The following is a 26,162-nucleotide window of genomic DNA, read 5'->3' on the forward strand; positions in this document are numbered from 1 at the left end:
GTGCACCTACGAGCCAGTGTTATACATGGGCTGCGGCCATACCAAGAACGAGTTCATTAAAGCCTGCGAAGGAAAGAAATTTGGATTCGCATGCTCGGAACCCAATTATCTCAGGGCGAGAAGGAGCACATTGAAGTGCAATAACCCCTGCAGGTGATTCAGGAGAGAAGCGACGACTATGAGAGGAGGATTGTGGCATGAATAGGCGATCTGTATGGTGGATTTGTCTCGAGATAGGAAATGAATGATTGACGCATGATATGTTCTGTTTGTGCTTTGCTGTGATGATTGCCGTGATGTTGGGTGTGATGCAGTTCCGATGGCCTGAGATTCGGATATGCGATCGAAGAGAGTACGTGGAAGCTCGATTTGGTAGTAAGGTCTTACTGAATACATGAGTCTCGTTGGAACGTTTATTTTAGGTCACACGTCCAGGTATCCTCCAGGGATAAGTGTGAAACTTGGGGATACAGTGTTGCTGCAGTCGGCACTTGGTTGATTCGAGCGTTCCCATCGTCCATTTCCAGGGATAGTCACAATCTGTCGACATATTCACGTTTGATGCTTCACCCTTTGGTAGTCGTGAAGGAGCGATCAAGCATACGTGAAGCTGTCTGACAAACATCTTCCTGTGACAGCGGCATAAGGATATAAGACTCGAGGTGTCCTCGCTGTTTTAGTATACAAATCATACCTACAGCGAAACACCATTATCCATTATATCAACCATACATATCCAGCATAGCCCAAGACATCCCAATTACCAAAGCCAAAGCCCCCATCTATCATCTCCAAAGCCATCATGTGCTCAATCTACAAAGTCATCTTCAACGGCTGCGAGTACAAGTGCGAAGGCACACGTACAATCATCACATGCCCGACTCGCTGCCCGGGGCATGCTTGTATAAACTGGACGAAGTCAAGCAAGGAAAACATTCATGTAAGGGCTCTTCCGCTATGAAGAATCATCTGTGCGAGTCAGGAGCTGACCTGGTAACAATCGTTAGGTTGAAGATAAATGCTCAGGCCATGGCGGGCCGATAGAGATTACGGAGGTGGATGCGAGGAAGTGAGGCGCCGAGAATCTATGGGTGAGACCGCTAAAGCGGATGGGAACAGCCATTGAGCGGAAATGGGGAGGAACGGGAGAGATGGATGGATGGGATGTGTCACGAGCGATGTTCAGCTGTTGAGTGTGCAGTGTAGTCAGAATGGAACATGCCAGTTATATCCGACCGCCAACGTGTCTTGACCACTCCGGAAGGTACTTAGTGCTATTTGTATTTGCAGATGTTAATAGAATATACAGCGCAGTACTCTAGACCCTACTATTAGTAGAGTGCCTTTAAAGAGTCTCGAGTAGTAATATGCGCGGCGTCGCTTAAGGTAAGAAGATAGCGGGGACAGGACGAGAAAGTGTGATGCCGGACGCGTCTAGCTTAGATATATTGTATATTCCGTACTAATTGCGTTGTTGGGGTATAGTCATGTACCGGCTGCGGTTTATCGAAACAGACGGGTAAGTGTACCTAGGCACTCTCACCTCTCACCATGACGTATGCGCAAGCGAAGGCGACAGCAAAGACTAAGTCGCGTAAGTCAGAAAGCTTGCTCCGTCATCGCACGGATAGCAAACGCTCATAGGCGGGTCGTGCCTGCCTATCTCAAGCTCTCAGCACCTTCAATCAGCATCACCCACCACACCATTGCCATGGAACTTGGTATGATCCCTACATCGCCAGGTAAGTAGGAATACTTCGGCGCCCCATCGAGACAGTCGCGCGTGCTATACCAGGCATGCGCATTCATATGAAGTCCGCGACGCTAACACCTGCTATAGTAGGCAACGAGTACTATGAAGTACGCGCCATCCCGGGAAAAGGTTACGGGTGCGTCAGCCTCAAACCCATTCCGCGCGGTACACGCATCCTCGCGGAGGATCCCCTCCTGATCGTCTCAGTTGGCGACTACATGCTCTCCGATGTTCAGAAGGCCTTCGATAGTCTCACCCCCTCGCAGCAGACACTCTACTATACGCTTCACTCAAGCCATGGCCAGGATCCGAAGAAATGGCCGTCGCGCATCCATGAATCAGTCTCACCCCAAGAAGTACTTCGAATCAAAGAACAACACAAAGCGCGAACCGATCCTTCACCCAGTCTGATCAGTATCTTTCAGACAAATTGTATGGAAATGAATGCGGGCGCCGCAGTATTTCCACACGCTGCCCGCTTCAACCACTCTTGCAACCCAAACGCATGCTTCTCCTGGAACGCCTCCATCGGCAAAGAAACCATCCATGTCATGAATCCCATCGCCGCGGGCGAAGAGATCACGCTATCTTACTGCGACATGATCCACGACAAGTCGCTTCGCGCATACGAGCTCAAACATTACGGCTTCACCTGCGATTGCCCGGCCTGCAGCGACGATGAAGAGGACGAGACGACGTTCGGTCACCAGAGTGCAGAGCGACGATTCCGGTTACAAGAGTTGGAACGTGAGACAAGGTTCTTCCGTGGGGCAAACCTTGAAAAAGGCGCACAGCGAGAGGACTTCGTGAAGAAGTTGTTGCAGTTGGCGGCTTTACACAAAGCTGAAGGGGACTATACCGCCAGACTGGCAAACGTGTAAGTGGCAGTCGACTGACTAACCCCAGGCTGGAATTTCGAAATTCCCCAAGGGTTCTGGAGGCTATGTCGTCGTCAGAATGGGTTTTGCTCTTGACGTGTTTGCTAACGTTTGGCCAGATTCCTCGATATTGCGCTAGTCTGTGAGCTCAGGGGAGACCTTGGTATGGCGGAGTTGACTACGGGCAAGGCTGTGGAGGTCAAGAGGGACTGTCAGGGTGTGGATTTCCCCAACTACAGCAGGTATATTGACGTGCTTCATCGGATCAAGTCGAAGGTGGCTTTCCGGGGCTGAGGGGAGGTGGGGCTACATGGGGCTCCGAATCGGGAACGAGCGTATGACGGACTGTATACTATCAAAAATTAGTAAGTGCTTCTTAGTGACCGCGATGATAGACAAAATGGAAGCGAAGGATGAAGTGCGAAGCCACCCGTCGTGATGGTGTTCCAAGAATATCGCTAGCGCACCTGCAGCCGCCCCTGCGCGTACCCTGAGACACGGCAAGCCTCACGCCAACACGACTGACGGCTGCCAACGCGTCAAGCCCACCGCATCTTCACTTATCGCGCAAGCAACCATGCGCAATGCGAAAAAGAAAGAAGACCTAGCACTGGAAGCGGACGCCGCTATTCCACACAGGCATCACGACTAACACGACAGCGGGAGCTAACAGGCAGGTTTCAACAGGCGCTGACGTCGCTGCGTGTACCTGCGTCTCACAGCGCGTCGCAAGTCTGGCGGTGTTTCGGGTCTTTGTTCAAATATCCAACCCTTCCACACCTCGTGTGCTTGCCGACATTCTATACTTGCTAACCGGTAGATTCCATTTACGCCTTTTCGTATCGAGAGTGCTGCGCCCCCCGAGCGATCACCATTTCAGCGGCCCTCTAGCTCCGGCCCAGCTGGCATCCGTGAGCTGAGTAACACCGGACAGAGATACATCACAACATACGCGCCCGAACTCCTGACTCACCTATCGCAGACTTCCCACCGTCACCATGGAAGAGTCAGATAGCAAGAAGGTTGCCGAGGTGCCTGCGCCCATCGCGACTTCCGCACCACCGCTGTCAACATCGCAACTTCCCTCACCACCCCACTCACAAACCGGCCACCAGGCTGACCCCAAGATGTCGGTCGACGCCGCAGACAATATGACACCCCCGTTCTCGCCTTCGAGCCAAACACCTGTCTTGCAAAAGGAACAGGAAGAATTTGAGGGCACCGTCGACGTCAACAACGACATTCCCACCGGCAAGGACCTGAGCAAGGTGGAGGATCTGCTGGTTTTGGATGCGCAAGGCCAGAGCAGGCCCTTCAAGGAGCTATACAAGGCGCCACATGTCGCCTCGAGACAGCTGATCATCTTCATACGGCACTTCTTCTGCGGCGTAAGTAGTCCACTCACACCATACGGACAGAGCTGACACATCGCAGAACTGCCAGGAATATCTCCGCACGATCGCCTCCTCCATCAAACCCGACGACCTCCTCGCGCTGCCCACGCCCACCTTCATAACCGTCATCGGCTGCGGGCGCCCTGAACTCATCCCCATGTACACCGAGACCACCGGCTGCCCCTTCCCCATCTACGCCGACCCCACGCGCAAACTCTACGACCATCTCGGCATGACACGCACCTTCAATCTAGGCAGCAAGCCTGAATACATGCAGACCCATGTCCTCATAAACTCCGTCCAATCCATCTTCCAGTCTCTCGGCACTGGTCGCAAAGCGCTCAAAGGCGGGGATTTCAAGCAGGTCGGCGGAGAGTTCCTGTTCGAGAACGGCGAGTGTACGTGGGCGCACCGGATGAAGACTACACGGGGACATGCGGAGCTGTCAGAGCTGAGAAGACTGATCGGGCTGGATGACGCGAGGCCGCCTGTGAGAAGGAAGTGGAGTCATGATGTCAAAGAGGACAGCAAGGGCAAGGAGAGGAAGAGGGCCATGAGCTGGGGCAGGCTGCGAAGCAAGAGTAAGGGCGGGAAGGACTTCTCGAGGGATGCGAGCAAGGGGTCGACGCCGGAGAGGATAATAGAGGAGGAAGAGCCGCGGAAGATGGTGGGCAGTCCTACGATATGAGCATGAGTGTATGAGGTGTTTGGTGTTGGGTTTAACTTGGCTGCATGGTTCTGCTGGCGTTACTCATCGGTATCTGTCTACTGCGCGTGGTCTTTTCTGTCGGCTCATCCCTACGATATCGGCAAATGAAAGCTCTTCAATTCCAGTAACACGTGCGCCAAACGATATGCTATCGATACATACCATCTCAACACCATGAATCGCATTGCTAAAAGCCGTATATATGTACATCACCCTGTCGTATACACCGTCCGGATCCGGCAAGTAGATCCGCCGCGCTCACATGCCGAGACCATGACATAACACCTCACTTTCTCTACAAGTGGCTAAGATGCCCGGCCCACGCACCATCGCAACCAATCACAGCGCAAGATCCAGCATCTAGGCCTAGAGCCGCCAAATCCGAGCCAGCTACGAGTTTGAGCCTCAAGTCGCGAGCGTTACGCGCAGCAGCACCGAGGCGCGTCCGACGAATCGAGGGCGAATGAGGGGCAATGGAGGGGCAGTTATGACGATTACCTATCACTGCGACCAGCCCCACAACGCCTCGTACAAAAGCTACCGGAGCCGCTCGAGCTTTCTGGAGTAGTGTGTTATTTCCCCTCCCGGTGACGGTATTCGTATATATAAGACCTGATACTTTGTTACTTCCTCCCGACACACGTTGAAACTCTACCCACGTACTACTGAACCGAGACATTAACGCTACAATGTCTGCTGATACCGTTGGAAAGGTATGCTTGACCCCGCTTCTGCATTGGGAGCTGCGCGACGCGTTGAATTATGCTGACGTTGTTTTGTAGACTATTACCTGCAAGGTACGTACCTTTGAGCTTCAACCTCCTCTCGCGACATCGCATCGCGTTATCTTTCATCCTTCTGAGCTTCTGAAATTATCGCCAGACTTGGCATGCGGATCCGCAGAAGATTCGCGATTCGTGATGCGCGATGACGCTGATGTTCCGGCGAACGCGATCTCGGAAACAACAGCCGACGAATTCAAGTCTGACATGACCACAGGCTGCAGTTGCTTGGGAAGCCGGCAAGGACCTCTCCATCGAGGAGATTGAGGTTCTTCCTCCCAGGGCACACGAAGTCCGCATTCAGATCTACTACACTGGTGTCTGCCATACAGATGCCTACACACTCTCCGGCAAGGACCCCGAGGGTGCCTTCCCCATCGTCCTCGGTCACGAAGGTGCCGGATACGTCGAGTCCGTCGGTGAGGGCGTCACCAACGTAAAGCCCGGCGACCACGTCGTTGCCCTCTAGTATGTCTAGCCCTCTAGTACTCTGTTTATAGCTAACGCAAACAGCACCCCCGAATGCAAAGAGTGCAAGTTCTGCAAGTCCGGCAAGACCAACCTCTGCGGCAAGATCCGCGCCACACAAGGAAAGGGTGTCATGCCCGACGGAACCTCGCGCTTCCGCTGCAAGGGCAAAGACCTCCTCCACTTCATGGGCACATCCACCTTCTCGCAATACACCGTTGTAGCCGACATTTCCGTCGTCGCCATTGAGGAAGACGCACCCATGGACCGCACCTGCCTGCTCGGCTGCGGAATCACAACCGGATACGGTGCCGCCGTCATCACCGCCGGCAAGAACGGTGTAGAAGAGGGATCCAACGTCGCCGTCTTCGGCGCCGGCTGCGTCGGTCTATCCGTCATCCAAGGAGCGGCCAAGAACAAGTCTGGCAAGATCATCGTGGTCGATGTCAACGACGCAAAGGAGGAGTGGGCCAAGAAGTTCGGCGCCACACACTTTGTCAACCCAACCAAGCTCGGCAACCAGTCAATCCAGGAGAAGCTCATCGAGATGACCGACGGTGGCTGCGACTACACATTCGACTGCACGGGCAACGTCAACGTTATGCGCGCCGCCCTCGAAGCCTGCCACAAGGGCTGGGGTGAGTCCATCATCATCGGTGTCGCAGCCGCCGGCCAAGAAATCTCCACCCGTCCCTTCCAGCTCGTCACTGGCCGTGTATGGAAGGGCTGCGCATTCGGTGGTGTCAAGGGCCGCAGCCAACTTCCCGGCCTCGTCGCGGATTACAAGCGTGGAGACCTCAAGGTCGATGAATTCATCACCCATCGCCAACCGCTCGACAAGATCAACCAGGCTTTCGGCGACATGAAGGCTGGTGACTGCATTCGTTGCGTTGTTAACATGCGCGAGTAACTACGCTCGGGCCCCACCCCGAAGTTGTGATAAGGTTGTGTTTTGAGCGGATTTCTTTCCTTTGTTAGATGTATCTACGACGCGATGCTGGGGATTAGAGAGCATGGCGAGGTGTTGATGACGTATGTAGCATGAGTCGGCGTTGATGTACAAAATGGAATGAGATATGATACCATAAAGAACTTCGATGTCTACATGAGTCTCGTGATCTTTCAAAGTCACCTCAAAGATCTTACTTGTTGAGTACATGACATGGTTCACAAACTTCCACCCACTGTCCAAAAGGGTTGTAGTCGGCAGGCATGGATATGGGAATTTCGGTGGCTCCTTCCGAAAGCATCGAATTCGATAGTCATGGTTTTGAGATTTCATTTGCTGTTTCCCAAAATCCATGTAGTTCTCAAACATGGTTATGCTGCTTCGCTAGCCTATTGGACGGAAGATGTATGAGTCTTGGGTAGTTTTGCCGTACCATGCTGTGAGATGGTCCGTGCGCGCGAGTATATTCTTCGAGGTTGCTCCTTCCTTCTTCTCTCAACATCAATCCTTCATTTTCACTCACCTTTTTCCAAAATTCTCAAACAAAATGTACATGTCTGCGTTGCCTGCCCCTCCAAAAGGCGTTGGGGCGAACCGATGTCTTCAGCTTTGGATTCAAAATACCTCGAGTATCTTACCATGTCTGCCTGCTGGCTTCCACTCGAAAACATCACGACTCTCTTACTATGTCTGTCCTCCGGCACCGAAACATTGCAAAAGTCTAATCGTGTCCGCCGCTGTCTCTGCGTCTTCGGTATCAACACATCACCAAAAGCATGACCAAGGACTCCGCGATACCTACTGTCTTTGGAGGACTGGCAGATCTGTCCATACCGTTGCGGCTCAACATACCTGTCATCGCGCTTCGGTCCTTGCGTCTGCAGACGACGTGTCAGCAACGAAGAGCTTTGGGTGTGAGCCATGGACAGCAGTGTCGGCCTGACGGTGAACCCCATCGTCACGTCGACCGTTCTCACCACGACATGCAATGTCTGTGCCGGCGACGCACCTGCGAGGAAGAGACTCGGTCAGGCTCCGCGGAACGACGCGAGCTATGCTGAGGGTGGTGAGTACCATCAGCGCGGCAATACATCTCACCACGACATGAAGCATTACTGTCTCCTGCAGCTTGTCTTTCCTAACACACCTCACCACGACATGACGCTTTTGGTGTCCCGCGGTCCCTTACACACCTCGCCACGACAAACAACATCGCCTTCTCTCACTGGCGGGTTGCGACGCTGCACTCACCTTACGCACCTTATTGCCTCCCCTCCCTGGCACTGCCCTACGACATACTCGCCTTACTCACCTCATCTTCTGCGACTGTCCGACCCTCTTCCTTACCATGATTCTACGCTATTGGTGTCTTTCTACTAAGCTACCGACGGGCTTACGCTCAATAGCTCGTAACAACAAGGCTACTCGACTACTTACACGACCCGGCTGGACAACTAGATCGTGTGCAAGCCCGACGGCTACCCACAACACACCTCACCACGACAGGCAGCGGTATTTTCGCTCGCTTGTGGTTTGCAACGGCGCACTCGCCTTACACACCTCATTCCCACGCCGTCCGACCCTCTTCCTTACCACACTCCTGTCTTCCCGCTTGCGGTCGCATACATGGTTCTGGTTGGCTCCTTCCAGGACACATTTGGGCATGTCGGGTTGCGCGCACAAGATTGGGCAGCAACAATCGTCTTACACAGCGTCGATGCTCCGGTTCTCCTTGTCCAGACGCTTCCTCATACGCCTCGGGTGTCGATGGTTCCGGCTCTACCCTGGCCAACACATTTACTTTATATTTGTTCAAATTCCTCAACCTTGCACATACGACCATAGGACACTGAGAATTAGGCTTCCCGTCCGCTCAGCCATATACAAGCAGTGTACCGGCGGATTAGTAGTTAGGTGGGTGACCACTAGCGAATCCCCGCTGTTGTATGTTTTTGCCTTCTTTTTGCCATTTTTTTGGTGGTGGAGACTGAAGGTGGGCGGTGTGGGGCAGCTTTTTTGCCTCCCTATCGCTGGCGCATTTGAGCGGCTCGACTTGCGCATCGAAGGGGAAGCAGCAATACTCGCCTTACATGTCTGGGTGTCCGGCGACCTTTCTTGCAGTGCATGGCAGGACAGCATGAGCTCAAGACTTGGTCTTCCCGCTGTACGGCTGATTATTTTCACAGCCACTGCGGCTAGCCGATGGATTAATTCGGAAGAGAGTGCAGCAACACTCGCCTTACACATTCCGGCGGGTTGTGCGTCAAGCTCAAGAGTTGGGGTTCTAGTAGCTGGCTCAATGGCACATCTGCTCGCTGAGCGCCATCGCCGCCAAAGGTCTTTGGTAGATTCGAGTATCGGTAGTTTGGAATAGGAAGAAGCGAGATCAGATTTTTTGACTGGATAAATGAATGATGAAACTTCACCAAGTATTGACCTTCGTCGCGCACCTTCCCGTTCCCATCGTGCCTACCCTGTTGAGATTTCTTAGCAAAGTCTGTGTACGCTTTGGGAGGGCTCTCTTATACTGCGACGACAAGCGACGACGGGTCGATAGAAGGTTCAACGTCGAGGTTGTTCAGTATCGCAATTGTCTGTCATGATGAATGCACTCGGGTTGTCGAGCTGATGATTCAGCAACCGGGTGCGTGTGTTCCGGTTGGGATGAATCAACATCGAAACGCCATGCGCCACAACAATAATCGCAACCTCATCCATGCCGTCCACCCATCTTAGAACCACCTAGCGCAGATCCAAAAAGCTTAGCCTGACTTCATGCCTGATTCCCGTAAGGCGACCATGCCAAGTGTTACTTCATACTAGACAATCATTGCATGCGGAGAAAACTTAAAAGTATGTCGTATATTCCAAACTAATCATTAAGGAGCGTAATAGACCAGGGTTCCCAAGCCCGAGTAAACCACGCAATCCACCACTTCCACCCAATTCTATCTATACAATACCCAGTATTGACAAGCCCGTCATCTGCGCGTCACAGACGCCGCCAGAGAGACAGACAACTAGCTCCACCCCACACTAACTATTCCAAACTATTCGAGGTATATACAACCCAGTCCATTACAGTATCCATCCATCCTTCTCCTTCGTATTTATGTTGTTTTGTAACCGATCGTGATATTATCGTCATAAGATGCTGAGCGATGCGTCTAGAAGTCCTCGCCCTCAAGGAGGTCGAGCTCCTCCTCCTGGTCGTCGTTGGTGAGTGCGGGCTGGTTGCGGGCAGCGTCACGCTTGCGCTGGGAGGCGCCACCGGTAAGAGGAGCAGTGCCGGTAGTAGAGCCAGTGGTAGAGCCAGTGGCACCAGTTGCGCCAGTAGCACCGGTAGCGACACCAGCACCAGTAGTAGCACCAGTTGCACCAGTTGCGCCGGTAGCACCAGATTGAACACCTGCGCCGGATTGAACGCCAGCGGCGGCACCAGCGTTGGCAGCGGGCTGAGCACCAGTGGCACCAGTGGCTCCGGTAGCACCAGTAGCGCCAGTTGCTCCGGTCGCGCCAGTAGCTCCAGTAGTAGCACCAGTGGCGCCAGTGGCTCCAGTAGCAGCACCAGCGTTGGCAGCAGGGGAAGCAGCAGCGGGAGCGGCGGCGGCAGGGGCGGCGGCACCAGCAGCGGCACCGGTAGCAGGAGCGGCGGCAGTTCCAGAGGTGGCGGCACCAGCGGCCCCAGCGGCGGGAGAAGCAGCTATGTCAAGTTAGTTACTGAATGAGAGATAGTTGAGTATGAAAGACTTACCAGCAGGGGCGGCACCGGCAGCGGGAGCGGCACCGGCGGCAGGGGCAGCAGCAGCAGCTCCGGCCATCTGAACGGGGACACAGCCACCGAAAGGTCCAGCACGAGCGGGGTTCTGGCAGCGGACCATGCAGACGTTGCTCTGGCCAGCGACAGTTCCTGTGCAGGTCATGCCAGCGGGCATGGAGACGGTCAGGGGAAGATCCTGCATCTGAGTGTCCCGGTTGCGGCCACGGTCGTTACCAGGAAGGTTGGTGGTGACAGTGGCGGCTTGCCAGTTGGTACCAGTACCAGTAGCGTCGACCATGCAAGTGTAGGGACCGGCACCGTCAGAGTTGACCTGGTGAACAGTCATCATGACTGAGCCACCAGCAGAGACCTGAGGAAGAGTGGCGCCGTTGAGCTGCATGACCTGAGCAGTACCAGCCGCGATGTCGTTGTCACCTCCACCAAGTGTCTCACCGCAAGTGTCTGCGGCGTCACCACGGAAGCGAGTGGCATCCTGTTGGAAAGGGTTGCGGTTGGTACCGTCACGAGGAGTGTTGGGGTCGACACCGATGGCGGAACCGGCACCGCCTGCATCACCAGTAGCCTTGATGATGGCAGCGTGGCCAGCCACGAGGGAAGAGGAAGCCAAAAGGCTGATGGAGATGGTGGCAATCTTGGAGAACATGTTGATTTTGTTGATTATTGTCTGAACCGGTCAGAGAAAAGATTAGGTAGTGAAGTGGAGAGGTATTAGATAGAAGAGAAGAGGAGTGGTGATTACTGTAGTTGCTGGGTTGGGAACCTGTTGCTTGATGCTCTTCTAAGGTTGCGAGGCCGGCCGTCTTTATACAACGTCTGGCAGCACAGGCAGACACCGAGAAGGGTATTCGGCATCGTGACCAGCATCGACTTTGGTTAGTTCCAAGGTGGTGAGGCGCTCCGGTTTGGCCAAGACGTGAGAGCCTGGGTACGATGGAGTTTCAAACCCGTCGTGGTCACGTAGAAACGTTGCATGAGGTGCGGAGTCGCTAGACGAAAACGTACGAAACGTGTTTGCGGCAGCATCAAATCCAGAAACATACTGCAAACATGACTCTGGGTGTTGGATCTTCGACGTTGAAGGTGGTCTGGCAAGTGTACCGAGCCAATCCGGTGTGAAGTCGACGATGATTACTGGGGACTGAGACGTATGAATTGGTGACGATTCGGTGATGAGGTTGTGTCTACCAACTTGTCGTAGTCAGCAGCAGCGCACACTACTGCATGAATCGTCCAAAGTTTACCGGTGGATAAACGGACATGTGGCTAGGGCGAGTTAGGGCTAAGCATTCGGAAGTCTGAGGTTTCAAAGCTTGGCAATGAACACAAATGAACCCTTGAATCCATGAAACTGAGAGTGGCTGAGGCGGTGGACGTTTATGCGTGCTATTCGGGGTAGTTGACGATGTTCGGGCGATTGCCTACTCAAACATATTATGGGACGTTGTTTTGATGCGAGTTGAGAAGAGGTATTGTGTCAGTCACTGTAGTCTACGATCTACGTCGAGTCGTGACTGCGCAAGTCCGTCGATCAGCCGTACTGCAATAGCCACGATGAAGATGTGCGGCAGGGTGCTAGGCGAATGCAGACCATACCTGCAGATGGTGATCAGGGTGATCAGGGTCTTGGACAGACCAAATCAAACCGGTGTTTCCATATCTTGAAGCACGAGAGCGGTCAGTTGAAAGTTTCGTCGTTCCGTTCTGGGAACAAGGTTTTCTAGTGGCACATCGTCGGTTTCAGGGATGCTGATACTGCATCTGGGGTAGTTTCTGCCTCCGGCGCGACCATGATCCGGCCTGAGTGTTCCGTTTGTGGCTGTTGGTGCGCAACTGGGTGGAAACTGGTGGCCGCGGTGGGGTGTTGTGAGGTTGGGGTGTAGTTCTGAGGCGCAGAGGACGGCCACCAGCGGCTAGGCCCGCGCATTAGTCAGGATCTTGGCAAACCTCCGTGCTGCCGACCAACCGAGGCGCGTCTCACAACACCGGTCGACATCCGAAGTAAGGCATTCGGGCTTTCACGTGCGGCGGTCGTCGGCAGCGACGGAGTATCTTCTGCTATACAATCGCAGCTATTATCTGCACAGCCACGATGCAGCATTGATACGTCATACAGTTTGCAAATACTGACACACTTGCCAACTGAGGCGCTGACAATTGCGGCAGTCTGAACGAAGCCATCTCCTAAGCATAGAGTTCGGGTCACATGCGGTACGCATCGGCTGCGGTGCCTTTCCATTGCGACATCGAACTAAACGCCGCTCGGGCCCCGATCTCTATCGCAACGTGCCTCATAGCTTTCGAAACGCCTCAGCAGTCTTCACCGTCCCCGGTCTCTACAATGGCGAGCAGAAAGAAGGGAGCTTGCAGCCGGTGTTGCGACTATACGTTGGACGATAGAGCTGGAGAGACCTTCCCGACCGACGCAGAGCCGACGAGAAGGTAGGCTACGAGGTCTTGGTTGCTTCAGGAAAGCTGTAAGGGTTGGACAGAGCAGCTGCTATGATGCAACGCTGTGATATCTTCGTGATTCAAGCTGAATATCAGCGTCGTGTGTTAGATTTGTGCCGAATACATCTCGCAATAATAACAATCGGCACCTCTAGTGCCATTGTCGTCTTCTATCCTAGCGTCCCCAACGGATACACACCCGGAATATTCCCCGTATCCGGCTTCACAGCCGGTACACTCTCATACTTCTTTCCCTCTACCATTTCTCTCGCCCAAGCCGGACTTCTCCTCACCTTCAACAACTGCTCCACCGCGTACCCAATTCCCAACAGCTTCTCTTCTTCCCATGGCCTCCCCAAAATCTCCATGCCAATCGGTACGCCAATTGGCGCCTCTTCACTCGGATCGGAGAAGCCCGCTGGGACGGTGACAACCGGCGTACCTGTTAATGCGGCCAAGATACCGTTACGTCCAGATTGTGACGGCGAACGAATCTTGACAACGAGGTTCTTCTGCTCGGGGTAGATGATAGCGTCGAGATTGTTTGAAGTAAATGTGTTGAGAAGAGCGAGCCTGAGATTGCGGATTCCGGCTTGGCGATCGTTGTATGTAGCGTTGCCGGTGGAGGATATGAGAGCGGTGTTGACGTACTCGTACTGCGATGGGATGACGAGGAACTCCCCACCAGATCCATTGACGGCTTTGCGGGAATATAGTTCGTTTAGTGTGCTGGGATGCTCGCCTTGAAGGGAAGGACGTTCCAGGTACTGGTCCATGAGCTGACGGTATTCGAAGCGTTGAACGTCGTAGGCAGTTTGTATGGCGGTTGCATTGTAGATGGTCTCGTTGATGGGAATCAGTGTCACACCTTCTGCAGTGAGACGCGACATGACGGAGTCCATTGCAGTGTTGACTGGTGTGACTTCGGGGGAATCGGTGCGGTTGAAGAAGCCGTTCAGTACGCCGATACGTAGACCTTTGAGTGAAGTGCTAGAAAGCTTCGAAGTGTAGTCGATGCCGCGGATAGGGCTTGGGACGAGTGCAGTGTCGTTGTCGGCTGCATCATACCCTGTTGTAGCCATGACAGTCAGAGCTGTGGCAACGTCTTTGATCGTTCGCGCGATGGGACCAATGACATCGTGTGTGGTCGATATAGGGATGATGCCGGTCCGGGTGACCAGTCCGCGCGTAGGCCGGATGCTACATAAAGAGTTCGCTGACGCTGGGCTGCGGAGTGAGTTCACAGTATCTGTTCCAGTGCCAAATACGCAGAAAGACGAGGCGACAGCAGCACCCGTTCCGCCCGAGCTTCCACCTGGAGTTCGTGTGGAGTCGTATGGGTTGATCGTCTGACCACCTAGAGAAGATACGCTGATACCTTCCAAAGCTAGCTCATGCAGGTTGGCCTTGCCTAAGATGATGGCTCCTGCCTTCTTGAAAGCAGCCACGCTTGGGGCGTCTTCAGATGGTTGCGAATGCGCTAAAGCCAGATTTCCACCAGTGGTTGGCATGTCTGCTGTATCGTAGTTATCTTTGAGCAGTATTGGAACGCAGAAAAGTGGTCCAGTAGCAATTCCGGCTAAAAGTTGCTCATCGAGCTCATCGGCGATAGCCAAAGCATTGGGATTTAACGTAATGATCGCGTTCGTCCGGTTGTTGTTGGCTTCGATCTTGGATAGAAAAGAAGACACCACTTCGCGACATGTTGAGAGTCCGGAGTAGAGCGCATGATGTACCGAGTCGATGGTCGCTTCCCGTGCATCGAAAGGCATGTTTTGCGCAGCCACGATGTGGCAAAGCGCTGCAAATGCGAGGCTTGTGAAGTGCACCATTCTGGATACTGTTCAGTCTGTGTAGGGAAGGCGCGGCCTGCGGACAGTTACCAGCTCATCGGAATTGCCATTTATACATCCTTTCAAGTCAATGGCTTGTCATACATCACCGCGGGTAGTTATCGCAACTGCAACTGACGCGGAAAGCCCATGTTCGCATGTAGTCACGATGCTTGCTAATGCAGGTGCCGATGTCTTGTTCCGATCTTATCGCGGGTAGCCTGACCCAAATCCCGACCATCGGAATGACGTCGTTGCCAAGACTGCTTGCACCTGCCTCATCGGTTCAAGATGGATGCACATTGGTTACATCGTATTCATGACAACCCAGAAGTTGACATCGCCTCATGACTTTTGCCAAAGCCCGGTTTTCTACTCCAATATTGTTCCTACGTAAGGTGACACACGAGAGACATGAACATGGGTTTATTTTAGTTGCAAATGGGTAACTTCATCGTTAAAAAATGTTTATGGGTCGAAGGGCGCTTGGAAACGAACACGTCAGCTCTGGAACTCTGAGCAGGGGCGTGTTCGAGCAGAGAAAAGTCTAGCAAAGTCTCGTCACACATATCATCATGAGCCTTGTTTTCCTGGAAGGAAGCAGCATAGCTCATTGAATTGTACTTCCATATTTTTGTGAACCGACAAGAGCAGACACAACATGCATGGGACTCATCTGACTTTTGGAAAAACTACAAGTGTGTGTAATACAAGTGAGGAAATAGAAATTGAGGCAGGAGCCGATTTTGTATCGTACAACAGCGCCGGAACAAGCAATGCCACATTGTGATCATCGAGCAGCAACTATGCTTTTATCGCGTGCGTTGTGGTTCCTTGAGAGAAGCGTCATGCTTCTTGTCATGATCTTGGAGTTTCGCGACATCACGGACATGGATCTAGCTGATTCAGATTTTTGCATATCTTCTCAGGGTTCCCAGACATGGAAGTGTACGGTCGTTATATGAAGTGAACGAAAATAGATATCGGCAACCACATAGCAGTGCCATCGGTAAAGTCTGTTCTATGACCGTAGAAGTGTTCGAACAAATTCGTATGTTGTGCATCACACGCGCTTTCACAAATCATAACCGCGTCCTCGTTTCATTTTGAGTGACTGACTGGACAAGACGTCAGATCATGGGGTTGCCAAATGTTGTTTTGGTAGAAATGAAAAGGTAGCGTAGTAGAAGGGTGAAGAAGAAAGACAGACAATGAAGTCTTTTGAAGTAGAACCAAGAGCGACACACGCAGCCGCATGTAAGGAAAGAGCACTGATTTGAACTCCGTGTCCATGGACATGTTTAGAAGTAGACATGATTTTTAAGTAGATCTTTTGACTTTTATTCTACGAAAGTGGCGTTCGCGCAATTTCATGGAGCGGAGCATTGTAGATTTCAGCTGCCGGAAACCGAACATCGTGAATGTCTTTGCTATTCTTGGTGGAATAGTAATTGTTTGTGTGATGGAGGAGACAGGAAGCATAGTCACTGAGAGGGCTCTATATAACAGTTAGCGCGAAGAAGGCGAGCGAAACGGCTAAGGCCCATTCATGCCTGGCCGGAGCAGTGGGAGAGGCGACAGTGCATCGATACCTAAGATAGCTACGATGCGTGTCGCGTTCTGCAAAACACTATCAGAGGTAAAAGTAGACATCATCGTACAATTTATCTAGCTGTTAGATTCAATAGTCCGAATGCGGCATCATGCGACACGAGATCTAGCTAAGACTGCAGGCGCATTGCATAGACGTGATCTCTCGCGATGTCGCCTGCACGGGTTTGTCAACGATTTCGAAAGGCACAACAAGCTGTCGTCGGAAGGTGTTTATATGTATTGCATTGATGATGAGCTGTAACCTCTGTACACTTCTCAGCCGTCACGCCGCCCCCTTCTTTTTGCTACTGTCTTCTGTAGCGCTTCTTCACATTCGCTGCCTTCCTCTCTTCTCTGATGGCAGTGGGTCGATCCTTCGTAAGAATTTAACGCGACTCGGAACGGAGGGAGGAGCGTGTTCGCGTGGTGGCGGACTTTGATGTTTCGCATCGCGAATTGTGGGCACAGGGGTGCTGTTCGCCAGCCGCGATAGCCGAACCTCGACGCATTTTGCCACGACCGAAGGCAGAGCGTACAAACTCAATGGGCCTGATTGACAGACGCAATAGCTGAGGCAACAGGGTTTGTAGCGAGGTGCTGTCGTGGTCTTGGGGATGAAGGCCGGGAATGCGTTTCGTGGAGGGTTCCCGACAGCAGCTGTCATTCGTGACGTCACTAGCCTGCCGCAGTTGCGCTCTTGGGATAGCTGTATCCTGCTGTCGATGTTTATGAGCAATGAGTTTTGATGACCTCAAGGCGTATTCTGCTGTCCGGATCGCAATATCTTTCCCAACATCCAGTGCGCGAACTGTAGAGCTGGCATGATCATCGCAGCAACGAGCCGTGATACACTGTCATGCAGCTTCCACAACACAGTCTCTTGCCATGCGTCCACGTCAATGTTCCTAGCTTGGTCCATCTGGTCTTCAATCTGCCTTCGCAGTCTTACAGCTTTGCTTGGCAACTCAAGACCCAGGGCAAGGTACAGCCCAACAATGATCCATTCCATGATGACTTGCCTACAAACATTAGCAAAAAGAACAGACAACGAAAAATCGTAATACTCACATGCACAATTGCAGAGTCACGTTACCACTGATGACGTTGAAGCGCATGCTCTTCCAGCCATCGGTACCTTCGTTGGCACGCCACCGCTCAAAAGCGAAGCACATCATGTATACGACATCGACGACGAAGAACGGCAGACTCATAACGACAGTCGTCAGAATCCGCACCTCGTCCCTGTCGGCAAGGTAGAGACGCGCTGAGATGACCGTGGTAGACCAAATGAGGACGAGGAAACACGCCAAGTAGAGCGAAACACCGGCTTTAGTGGCTTCCGTTGCTGCAAAAGTGGGTCCGTCTCGAGAATCCGGATCGATGCCGCCCGCCACGATAAGAATGAAGGAGATGATGAGCGGAATGTGGACCATGAGCAGGATCCATTGCATGCGTCGGCCCTTGGGGCGCGTGGTCGTGTTGAGCAAGCTACTGGTGGCCATAAACAACGGCGTGAGCCCCATGGTGGTGAGGATGGCAACACCGCTTTCCAGGGTCGTGTTCGGCGCTGAAAACTTCGGAAACTTGGTCGTGGCTGCCAAATCGAGCGACACCTGCGTGAGGCGACATATGGACAGCAGGGTGAGCCAGATCCATGGCGAGCTGTGGCCCAGGCCCTGGCGGATGATGAGCCAGATGGAGACGAGGAGGTAGAGGAAGAAGACGACAAGTGTCGCTATGTTGACAGTAGCCGGGTAGGTGACGATACCCACCTCATTTTGCGAGGACACCATTGAATGCGAGACATTGGGGTTCTGGACGATGGAGGTTTAGAGGCAAAGGGGACGCGGGTCTGGAGAGGTTGGCAGCAGCTCCAAGAGGCTTCATCGCTAATTCCGCTGTCCGAGCGCTCCGCCTCAACGCCAAGCGCGCTATCACGTGTTGGCGTGGAAGCGGCTTCCAGACCTCGAGCCTGTCATGACGTTGTGACGTGCATTGTCGCACACAATCATTATCATTCCGATATCCAGCATCGCTCTCCCACAACGTTACGCATCTCCATCGCTCTCTATCGCATCTTCAACGACGACACACGATATACACGCCCGCACATCCGGACATTGGCATCGTCCGATCGCATCGGCATCGCGCGGAATTGCACTCGGTGATCACGCTGCAGGTTGCCACCTAGCGGGCAGTGCCCCCGTAAATCGTCATCGCACTAAGAACGGACCACCACGCTGCGCCTATTCGACGTCAGTAATTTCACGTCACGATCTCCATGTTTCGACGCGTGTGGTGTTGCGATGAGGATGTGCGATGTTGCGCGTCGGGTGGTAGCAAAGGATGGGATGTCAACGGTGAATAAATCTATGAAAAGTATGTATGCAGCTGAAATGCAGGAAACCATCGTAATAAAACAGTACTCTCGCGCAACCTTCCGTACGTGTGGTTCTATCTCTCCAGCTCAGCCAGTCTTATCGACCGCGTCTTTTTTGTCCACTTTCTTCGGTCTCTAGGGTCGCGGTAGTCGAAGCCAGATACCGGATCGCTACTCAACTCCGATGGCTCGCGGTGTGATGTGGTGTTCCAAGATCACTCAGCAAACACAGTCCACTACCGTCCGTTTCCCATATCGAGCAAGGCTGGATCGATACATGCGTCGGACGCAAAAGTCTCTTCAAGCCCGGACTCATTGTTCCGGCCCAACATGTCGACACCGCTGTCTAACCTCTCCATCGACGTCGCATCCCGGCGCCGTTGCTCCGCTGCTCGATGCGCAGCAGCAAGTCTCTCCTCCGCGTTCCTGGCCTCCCAGTATTGCGCGCTCTGACTACCAGGGCCACCCATCTCATCCTGCTGTGGATGAGCGTATGGCACCTGTTGCCAACCCGCCGCCAGCTGCTGCTCATGCATCTGCGCCTGCTGGCTGGCCCAGTAGGCGGCTTGTTCCTGACGCTGCCACTTCTGGTCCAACTCCTCGAAGATAAGGCGCCACGAAGGAGGCGGGGAGCGCGAGAGGAGATATACAAAATCGGTCCTCGAATCGTATCCTGGCTGCAATTCTCTTGCTCTCGTGACAGGTCGCCATAGAAGGGCATATGGGCGCGGTACCTCAATGCCCTCGATCTTGTCAAGGAGCAGCCCCTGATTATTCAGACGCTCGCTGAACTCGTTCTGCTGCTCCACCGAAAAGCCGGTGTAGTCGTCTGAGAAGACCGGCGGCCCCATAGGCGGCGTTGGGATGGCCATTACTCCCATGTTGGCGCTGGGAGTGAACATTACTGACGTGTTGTCGCCGAAGTTTGACATCTTGAACCGGGGAGACGATAAGACTGGGATTCAGTCTGGATGGTGGAGGTGTTGGTGGGGTCTGGAGGCTACAAGACTGGGTTTTAGTCAAGATGCCTGAGGTGTTGACGGTGTGTGGACGCTACAAGACTGGGTTCCAGTTGGGATGGTTGGGGTGTTGGCGGAGTGTGGAGGCTACACGGTGGGTCAGAAAGGTGTTGTGTCAGTGTTGTAATAGAGTTAGGCGTCTTACTGTTGCTTCGGTTGTCACTAACGGGGTGTAGAGTGTTACAAAGTCCTCAGAGTCTTGTGAGTAGTGTGAGCAGTGGCGGTCGATGATGTCGATGAGAGCAAGAGAACATGCGTTGTGCCTGCTTATATACTCTTACCTCGCACTTTCCTGTTCATTGCGAAAAGCTCAAGAACCGCCCTCAACTATGGTTCAGAATTAAGAATTATGTGACTCTTTGCTTGAAGAGTCTCCAACACGTGCTTTCGGAGCGAATTCCCGCGTAGCCATCACGATACCTCTCTTGCCATTCGTCCGCCAGACCCACTTCAAGAGCAAGACACAGAGTTGAATAAATGCGGAATACCAAACCCCCCCACATCAGCATAGTCATCGCCGCAAATAGCTCATCTCAGGCAGCAACCAAGTAAAACGCTCCAGTCCTTCTGATATTGTGCGTCAAAGCGCAGAGTCTACCTTGGTTGGAGTCGCGTGACTGCTTTTCTTCTCACCAATCGTACCTACCCAATTCTAATCACCAGCGGACCGGCCCGCCCGCCAGTCACGCAACGGACATTTACTCCGGCCTAAAATCGACGGCAGCGCTGCCCGTGGACTTGGGTCGAAAGAGGATGCATCGGATAGTGCATTGGTTGGCCAAAGCCGGGAGGCGACGGTGAGCCGATACCTAGGTATGCTCTTCGGAGGACTGCGCAGCGAGCCTAGGTAGGTTCACCGCGCCACCGGCCCATCAACCCTCTTTCAACAATTCTCGTCCATCCAACTCGTAACGCTCGACTGCGCCATGCAACTCAGCTCTATTAGCATGTGTCTCCATCTCATGCCTCCCAACTGCGACCTGTAACTCTATCCTGTTGCCATTCGTTCCCATCTCATGTCTCTCAACTGAAACATGTAGCTCAGCCCTATTGCCATCCGTCTCCATTTCGTGCCTTGACGTATCGAACCCGTCAAGCTCACGTTCGAGGCCCATCGCTCCGTCCTTATTTGGCCGTGTTTGGATGCGCGTGGTCTCATTCACTTTCGTGACTTTCCTCCGTTTGGAAACCAGGCGTACGCCTGCGCCGAAAATGACCAAAAACAGCGCGCCACAGGGTATGCCTGCTGCTAAAGCGATTTTGGCGCTGGGAGACAGGCGCCGGGCGGATGTTTGTGTTTGAGTCGGCAATGCTGAAGAAGTCGGCGTGATGTTTGTTTCACTGGTGCTTGCAAGAGCAGAATTACGCGCTCTACTCTGACTGCCTGCCTCGGTAGTGGCTTCAGAAGCCTCGCCCCCAGTACGCAAAGATACCGCCGCGTTCATCGAATCTGAAGACGCAGGCGTAGGTTGTAGCGACGTAGTTGTAGTCATAGTCTCCTCGGCCGTCCACCCAGCATCGTGTCCGCTCGTACTCGTCGTCTCCAACATCGTGGTTTCCCCAGCTGATGCCGTGGACGAAACGGAAATATCCTCACTCGAAAAACCACCACCACCGCCATTACGACCCCTCACACTCCCACTCCCACACACCCCCTCCACATAATCCTCCGCGTCCTCAAAGTCTTTAGCCTCACACCCCTCATCCAGCACATCCCTACCCACTTCCTCATCGCCGCATTTGCCTAGGCCAGCAACGGGCCGATTCCGACGGTAGCAGGTACACGCGGGGTTCATGGGTGCATAGAGGTCGCAGAACTCGCTGTTGGACCCGTGGAAGGTGATGGTTTCTACGACGCATTTTTCCTGTGATGGGGGTAAGTGAGTGAGGGCGCGGTCGGCGGTTGCTGGGGAAAGAAGGAAGGGTTACAGCGCATATAGATAGGTCGGATAACTGGATTGCGGAGGCTTGTCGTTGCCGTGAGGAGATTACGAAGAGGGAAATGAGAGAGACAAGCATTATGGAGTGATGTCGCTGTCGAGTGTCTCGAAGGAATAGAAAGGTAGCTTATTGTGAGTGTAATACAGCATGGGTGGGCTGTATCTCCGAAAATCACGATGGGGAGGCCGGTAACGCGCAGTGTGGCGCCTCTCAGGTTGTCTTTAGTGTCCGCATCCGGATGAAAGAAAGGCCATAACACCTTCATTGACAACACGCGAATGTCGAGATGAACAGCAAGGCTCACCCTTCCTCTTGGCTTCCTCATCGAACAGTCATGATCATGTACATTTTATTCATTCCTCGTTATCAACTACTACTCAAGCAATCCCATCCATCGATCCTGTTCGTCCCCTGGTAAGACATGCTTCGTATGCCATGTGCAATCTCAATGACGTAGCCAGTACGATACCAATAGCCTTCTCTGTCCAAGCCATGTTATCCTCCCATATCCACTTCCTCAATCAATCTCTTCTTATCCAATTTACCTGCGAAAGACCACCAATCGCTCAATGGTCGGGAGCACATGCATTACATGGCTCGCCACCAGCACGCTCTGTCGCAACAGTGATGTTGACCAGACCGCAAGACTCCTTTCCAATAGTATAGTCTGAGTAAGCGACAGCTGCGGGCTCGTAGGTCTGGCGTTGGTCGGGGCGGCCCTGTGGTGCGGTGGGGTTGGGAAACGGGGCGGTAGCATCGATGGGGACACCGGCAGCGTTGCCGCGACCGCCGTACAGGCCATTGCCACGGTTGTTGCGGTGACCATGGCGGGGTACTGTGTAGTACGTGGGAGGGTGCGCGTTGCGAGGGCCAGATGGGAAACCAACCCAGGGTTGTGGGTTAACGCCGAAGTGACGGGGAGCGTTGCTGTTGGCGCGGTTGCTGTTGGCGGTCTGTTCGATCAAACTGAACTGGTGTGCGAAAGGCTGGTTTGGAACAGGCTCGAGCATCTGCGGGGGTGACATCATGCGACTAGAACTGGGATGGTAGTTTTCTTGATGAGTCTCCTCCTGACGTGGTCTAGTAGGGAGCGGCGGAGGCGGCATTAGCTCTGCAGATGTCATGCGCTGCTTCGCTGCGGCCGAAAGAGGAGTTGCTGGTCCGGGGGTATTGATGGGGACGGCCTTTGAGGCATAAGGTGCACCATCGGCTGGAGAAGAGATAGACTTGCGAGGGTTCTTGTTCGGCTTGTACTTCTTGGGCGACTTTGGACGACCATTGCGGTAACCCTGTTCGTAAGCAAACTGTACGCCGTACATGTACCAAAGGAAAGGTACGCCGTTTCTATCGAGCACCGTCGCATCCGGCAGGTCAGCTATGTCGAGAGATTGACTGAGAGGTGTGTTCTCCGTGGTAGCGTCGATCGGACTGGTCGTGGTCGGAGGCTGAGGTACGAATTCCGTAGCAGTTGCGCGAAGGTCCGAGCCCATACTAGATTGCGATGAACGCCCGCTGTCTGCTTGATTACGATCACTGGGTACATACCGTTCACTCCGCCCTCTGAATGAAGACGCGTTTCCAACGTCATCGACTCGGTTTGTGGAGTCGGAAACAGCCTCGTGTTGTTGGGTGTTGAGATTCAGGTTCCCTATGTCCAAATTGTGAGCCATCATGACGACGATCGTGGGTACGCTGATAGGACGTGTGAGCGTCGTACCATGAGCAAGACTTGTCGGAACACCCCATGGCACGTTCTTGGGTTGTACGGCGTTGTGCGCTGCCTCTTGATCGACCTTGAACGTTTGAGCGTGCTCGTAGCTAGCATCACAGTCCGGTGCGTCGTCTGGCTGGTCTGGGCTGGCGTTATCCGCAGGAATTGCGGGACTTTTGCCGCGTGTAGACTGTTTTCGGTCATCTTCAAAAGCAACATCAGCCATTCCATCACGTTTGTGTGATCCAGAAGTTCGCGAGATGATCGGAGTTGAACCGGTGCTGTCGACGGTGCGGACATGACGCAGAGGGGCCGGCGCTGGCGTCGCTGGTAGGGGGATCTGGATAGCATCTAACTGGGCTGCATCCATCTGCATAGCTAGCTGCAACTCCTGGATCTTCTTCTGTAGAGACCTGACAGATTCGACGCGCTTGATTGTCCGCACAGGGAGTGTGGTCTTGCTGGCGGCGCCGGCTCGGGGAATACGCGACACCTGCGTGGGTGAATCTGGACTCAGCGGACCGTTGGCAAGGCGGGAGTCCATGGAATCTTCACGATTGTTACGGCGAGGCGTAGGAATGACAAGCGAAAGCCTCGATGTCAATGACTTTCGCTTTCCTTCAGCGTTCGTTCTCGCGGTGTCAGATCGTGGACTACCGGACTTGTCGTGCACCTGCTCATCATCGCTGTCAGCATACAAGTCAACACTGGGGACGTCAAGGTCTTCAGGGTTCTCTGCAGCAGATTGGAAGCTATGCTCCGTGCTTGCAGGACTCCTTACTGGCGACCCCTGTGCAGTGTGAAACGAAGCCCTGCCGATGGATGTCGCAACGCTGCTAGATGCTCGCGAGTGTCCTGCAGAGATCGAGTCGGTGTTGAGGTGTGTTGACTTGGTCGGCGACATGCGAAGGGAGAAACTGGACTGGTGACGTGCGCTGCTGCGGAGAGGTGATCCGGTGGGACTGTTCCATGGCCGCTTCGTTGGAGAGCCATGCATTCTGCTGGGGCTGAGCGGGGACGTGGGTGATGCTATGGTGCTATCGACAGTAGCTAGGGCTTCCTTTGTAAGAAAAGTTGCGCTGTCCTTGCCATGAGCTCTACCAAGATCGACGGAACTGCGTGTTCCACGGAGTGTCTTGACTTCATCCGGAGAGTCACTGTCCCATGCCGCCTTGGACGTTCGCGCCTTTGCACGCTGCGCTGTAGCCAGGTTGGGGGCAGTACTCTTCGTAAGCCATTGGGTGGGTATGGATTTGCGGGGACTGCGTCCTGAAGTACCGATGGTATACGTATCGTACTGGTGCTCTACCTGCTCCTGATATGCACCGGCGTTGTCGATACCAGAAGGCGAATCGGTAGGCTCGTCGGGGGATACTTCGCAGACGTCAGAGTAAGCGCCATAAGACTCAAATCGAGCAACTAGCTCAGTAACCATACCATCGTGAGTGACTTCCATATGCAATGAAGACTGAGGATCCAGTGGAATATCAATGTTGACGTTGCTGTAACCTGGTGTATCCAATACAGGTCTAGCGTTGTTGAGAGTATTTGCTCGCCTTGTACGGGACCCTTCGACGAGAGCAGAGCGTGGGATGAAGGCAGTCTGATTATGAGCCTGTGCATCTCGCTCCTGGACGATGGCGTCCCAGGTCGGCGCGCGGCCAGCCTCAGACGGCGTGAGAGTGGACATGTTGTTGTTATGCTGTGACTGGTACTGCTGCTGAGTATGCGAATGCGACTGCGAATGCGATGAGCTACTGTTGTTGGCGGATGATGCTGGTCGAGGAGTAGATGAGCCAGACTGAGTGTCGGGGTTGCCGTCTGCACTGGGGTCGTCTGGCAAATGACTGACGCTGAGATTATTAGCAGAGGGAAGATAGTACTTGAGAATGGAGTTCTTACGTTCTAGGCAGACCAAGTGTCGTCGCGTTGCTGCAGTAGGATATTCTGGTGAACTCGGCGTGGTCACAGACCGCGACGTAAGAGTAATGATATAAACACATGATGCCGGGTAGCGGTTGTCAACCGCAACCAGCAGGAAGGGTCGACGTCGAGTATCCAAAAGATGTGTAGAGGGAAGGAGGAGGTGAGGTGGGAGAGAGCGCAGTGTTGGGCGTGGTGCGTGACTAGCAGGCGCGAGGTAAACAAACGGAGGTGACGGACGCGGAAGGAGCGCGCGATCGTAGGTGAAGGTGGACTTCAGTTAGAAACATGGAACCCGCTCTACCTCGAGCACATTGTAGTAGACTAAGCTTATTGTTTGCCGCCGTAATGTCACGCACGCGGGATTAGATCAAGTGCAAAGATACGGTTTCCTCTGTCCATGTAAGATCAGGCAGTGAAAACAATGACGATGTAACAAGCATACGGGTTGCCGGTCATGGGATATTGACGCTGCGAAGAGATGTCCAAACTGGAAGTATTTCCTTGACAGTCGCCATTCACGAGACTACTGTGGCCCAATCAGAACCTCTTCTTCTTCTTTGCTTGAGCCTGCTTCTTTGCGGCCTCCTCATTCTTCCGC

At 53.5% G+C, this 26,162-nt stretch overlaps 8 protein-coding genes across 8 annotated transcripts; 3 read left to right on the top strand and 5 right to left on the bottom strand.

Moving 5' to 3' along the window:
* Positions 1 to 1,551: 1,551 nt before the first annotated feature.
* J4E93_005172 (uncharacterized protein) lies at positions 1,552 to 2,634 on the top strand (the record flags this gene model as incomplete). The annotated part of the gene is made up of 2 exons (XM_049343095.1): positions 1,552 to 1,556; positions 1,899 to 2,634. The coding sequence occupies 2 exons, from the start codon at positions 1,552 to 1,554 to the stop codon at positions 2,632 to 2,634; spliced, it is 741 nt and encodes a 246-aa protein (XP_049200095.1).
* Positions 2,635 to 3,758: 1,124 nt separating this feature from the next.
* Positions 3,759 to 4,713, top strand: J4E93_005173 (uncharacterized protein; the record flags this gene model as incomplete). Its single annotated transcript, XM_049343096.1, has 2 exons — positions 3,759 to 3,764; positions 4,066 to 4,713. The coding sequence occupies 2 exons, from the start codon at positions 3,759 to 3,761 to the stop codon at positions 4,711 to 4,713; spliced, it is 654 nt and encodes a 217-aa protein (XP_049200096.1).
* A 710-nt stretch (positions 4,714 to 5,423) lies between these two features.
* FDH1 (formate dehydrogenase (NAD+)) lies at positions 5,424 to 6,894 on the top strand (the record flags this gene model as incomplete). The annotated part of the gene is made up of 4 exons (XM_049343097.1): positions 5,424 to 5,447; positions 5,517 to 5,531; positions 5,734 to 5,970; positions 6,055 to 6,894. 4 exons carry the CDS (start codon positions 5,424 to 5,426, stop codon positions 6,892 to 6,894), a joined length of 1,116 nt encoding a protein of 371 aa, XP_049200097.1.
* Positions 6,895 to 10,646: 3,752 nt separating this feature from the next.
* Positions 10,647 to 11,763, bottom strand: J4E93_005175 (uncharacterized protein; the record flags this gene model as incomplete). The annotated part of the gene is made up of 2 exons (XM_049343098.1): positions 10,647 to 11,378; positions 11,755 to 11,763. 2 exons carry the CDS (start codon positions 11,761 to 11,763, stop codon positions 10,647 to 10,649), a joined length of 741 nt encoding a protein of 246 aa, XP_049200098.1.
* A 1,569-nt stretch (positions 11,764 to 13,332) lies between these two features.
* J4E93_005176 (uncharacterized protein) lies at positions 13,333 to 14,994 on the bottom strand (the record flags this gene model as incomplete). The annotated part of the gene is made up of 1 exon (XM_049343099.1): positions 13,333 to 14,994. The coding sequence occupies one exon, from the start codon at positions 14,992 to 14,994 to the stop codon at positions 13,333 to 13,335; it is 1,662 nt and encodes a 553-aa protein (XP_049200099.1).
* Positions 14,995 to 17,338: 2,344 nt separating this feature from the next.
* On the bottom strand, positions 17,339 to 18,380 carry J4E93_005177 (uncharacterized protein; the record flags this gene model as incomplete). The annotated part of the gene is made up of 2 exons (XM_049343100.1): positions 17,339 to 17,606; positions 17,656 to 18,380. The coding sequence occupies 2 exons, from the start codon at positions 18,378 to 18,380 to the stop codon at positions 17,339 to 17,341; spliced, it is 993 nt and encodes a 330-aa protein (XP_049200100.1).
* Positions 18,381 to 19,203: 823 nt separating this feature from the next.
* On the bottom strand, positions 19,204 to 19,848 carry J4E93_005178 (uncharacterized protein; the record flags this gene model as incomplete). Its single annotated transcript, XM_049343101.1, has 2 exons — positions 19,204 to 19,767; positions 19,843 to 19,848. The coding sequence occupies 2 exons, from the start codon at positions 19,846 to 19,848 to the stop codon at positions 19,204 to 19,206; spliced, it is 570 nt and encodes a 189-aa protein (XP_049200101.1).
* Positions 19,849 to 22,493: 2,645 nt separating this feature from the next.
* On the bottom strand, positions 22,494 to 25,328 carry J4E93_005179 (uncharacterized protein; the record flags this gene model as incomplete). The annotated part of the gene is made up of 2 exons (XM_049343102.1): positions 22,494 to 24,373; positions 24,740 to 25,328. The coding sequence occupies 2 exons, from the start codon at positions 25,326 to 25,328 to the stop codon at positions 22,494 to 22,496; spliced, it is 2,469 nt and encodes an 822-aa protein (XP_049200102.1).
* Positions 25,329 to 26,162: the final 834 nt, after the last annotated feature.

This window comes from Alternaria ventricosa (genome assembly GCF_023758065.1).
Source record: "Alternaria ventricosa strain BMP 2768 chromosome Unknown scaffold_7, whole genome shotgun sequence".
NCBI lineage: Eukaryota > Fungi > Ascomycota > Dothideomycetes > Pleosporales > Pleosporaceae > Alternaria > Alternaria ventricosa.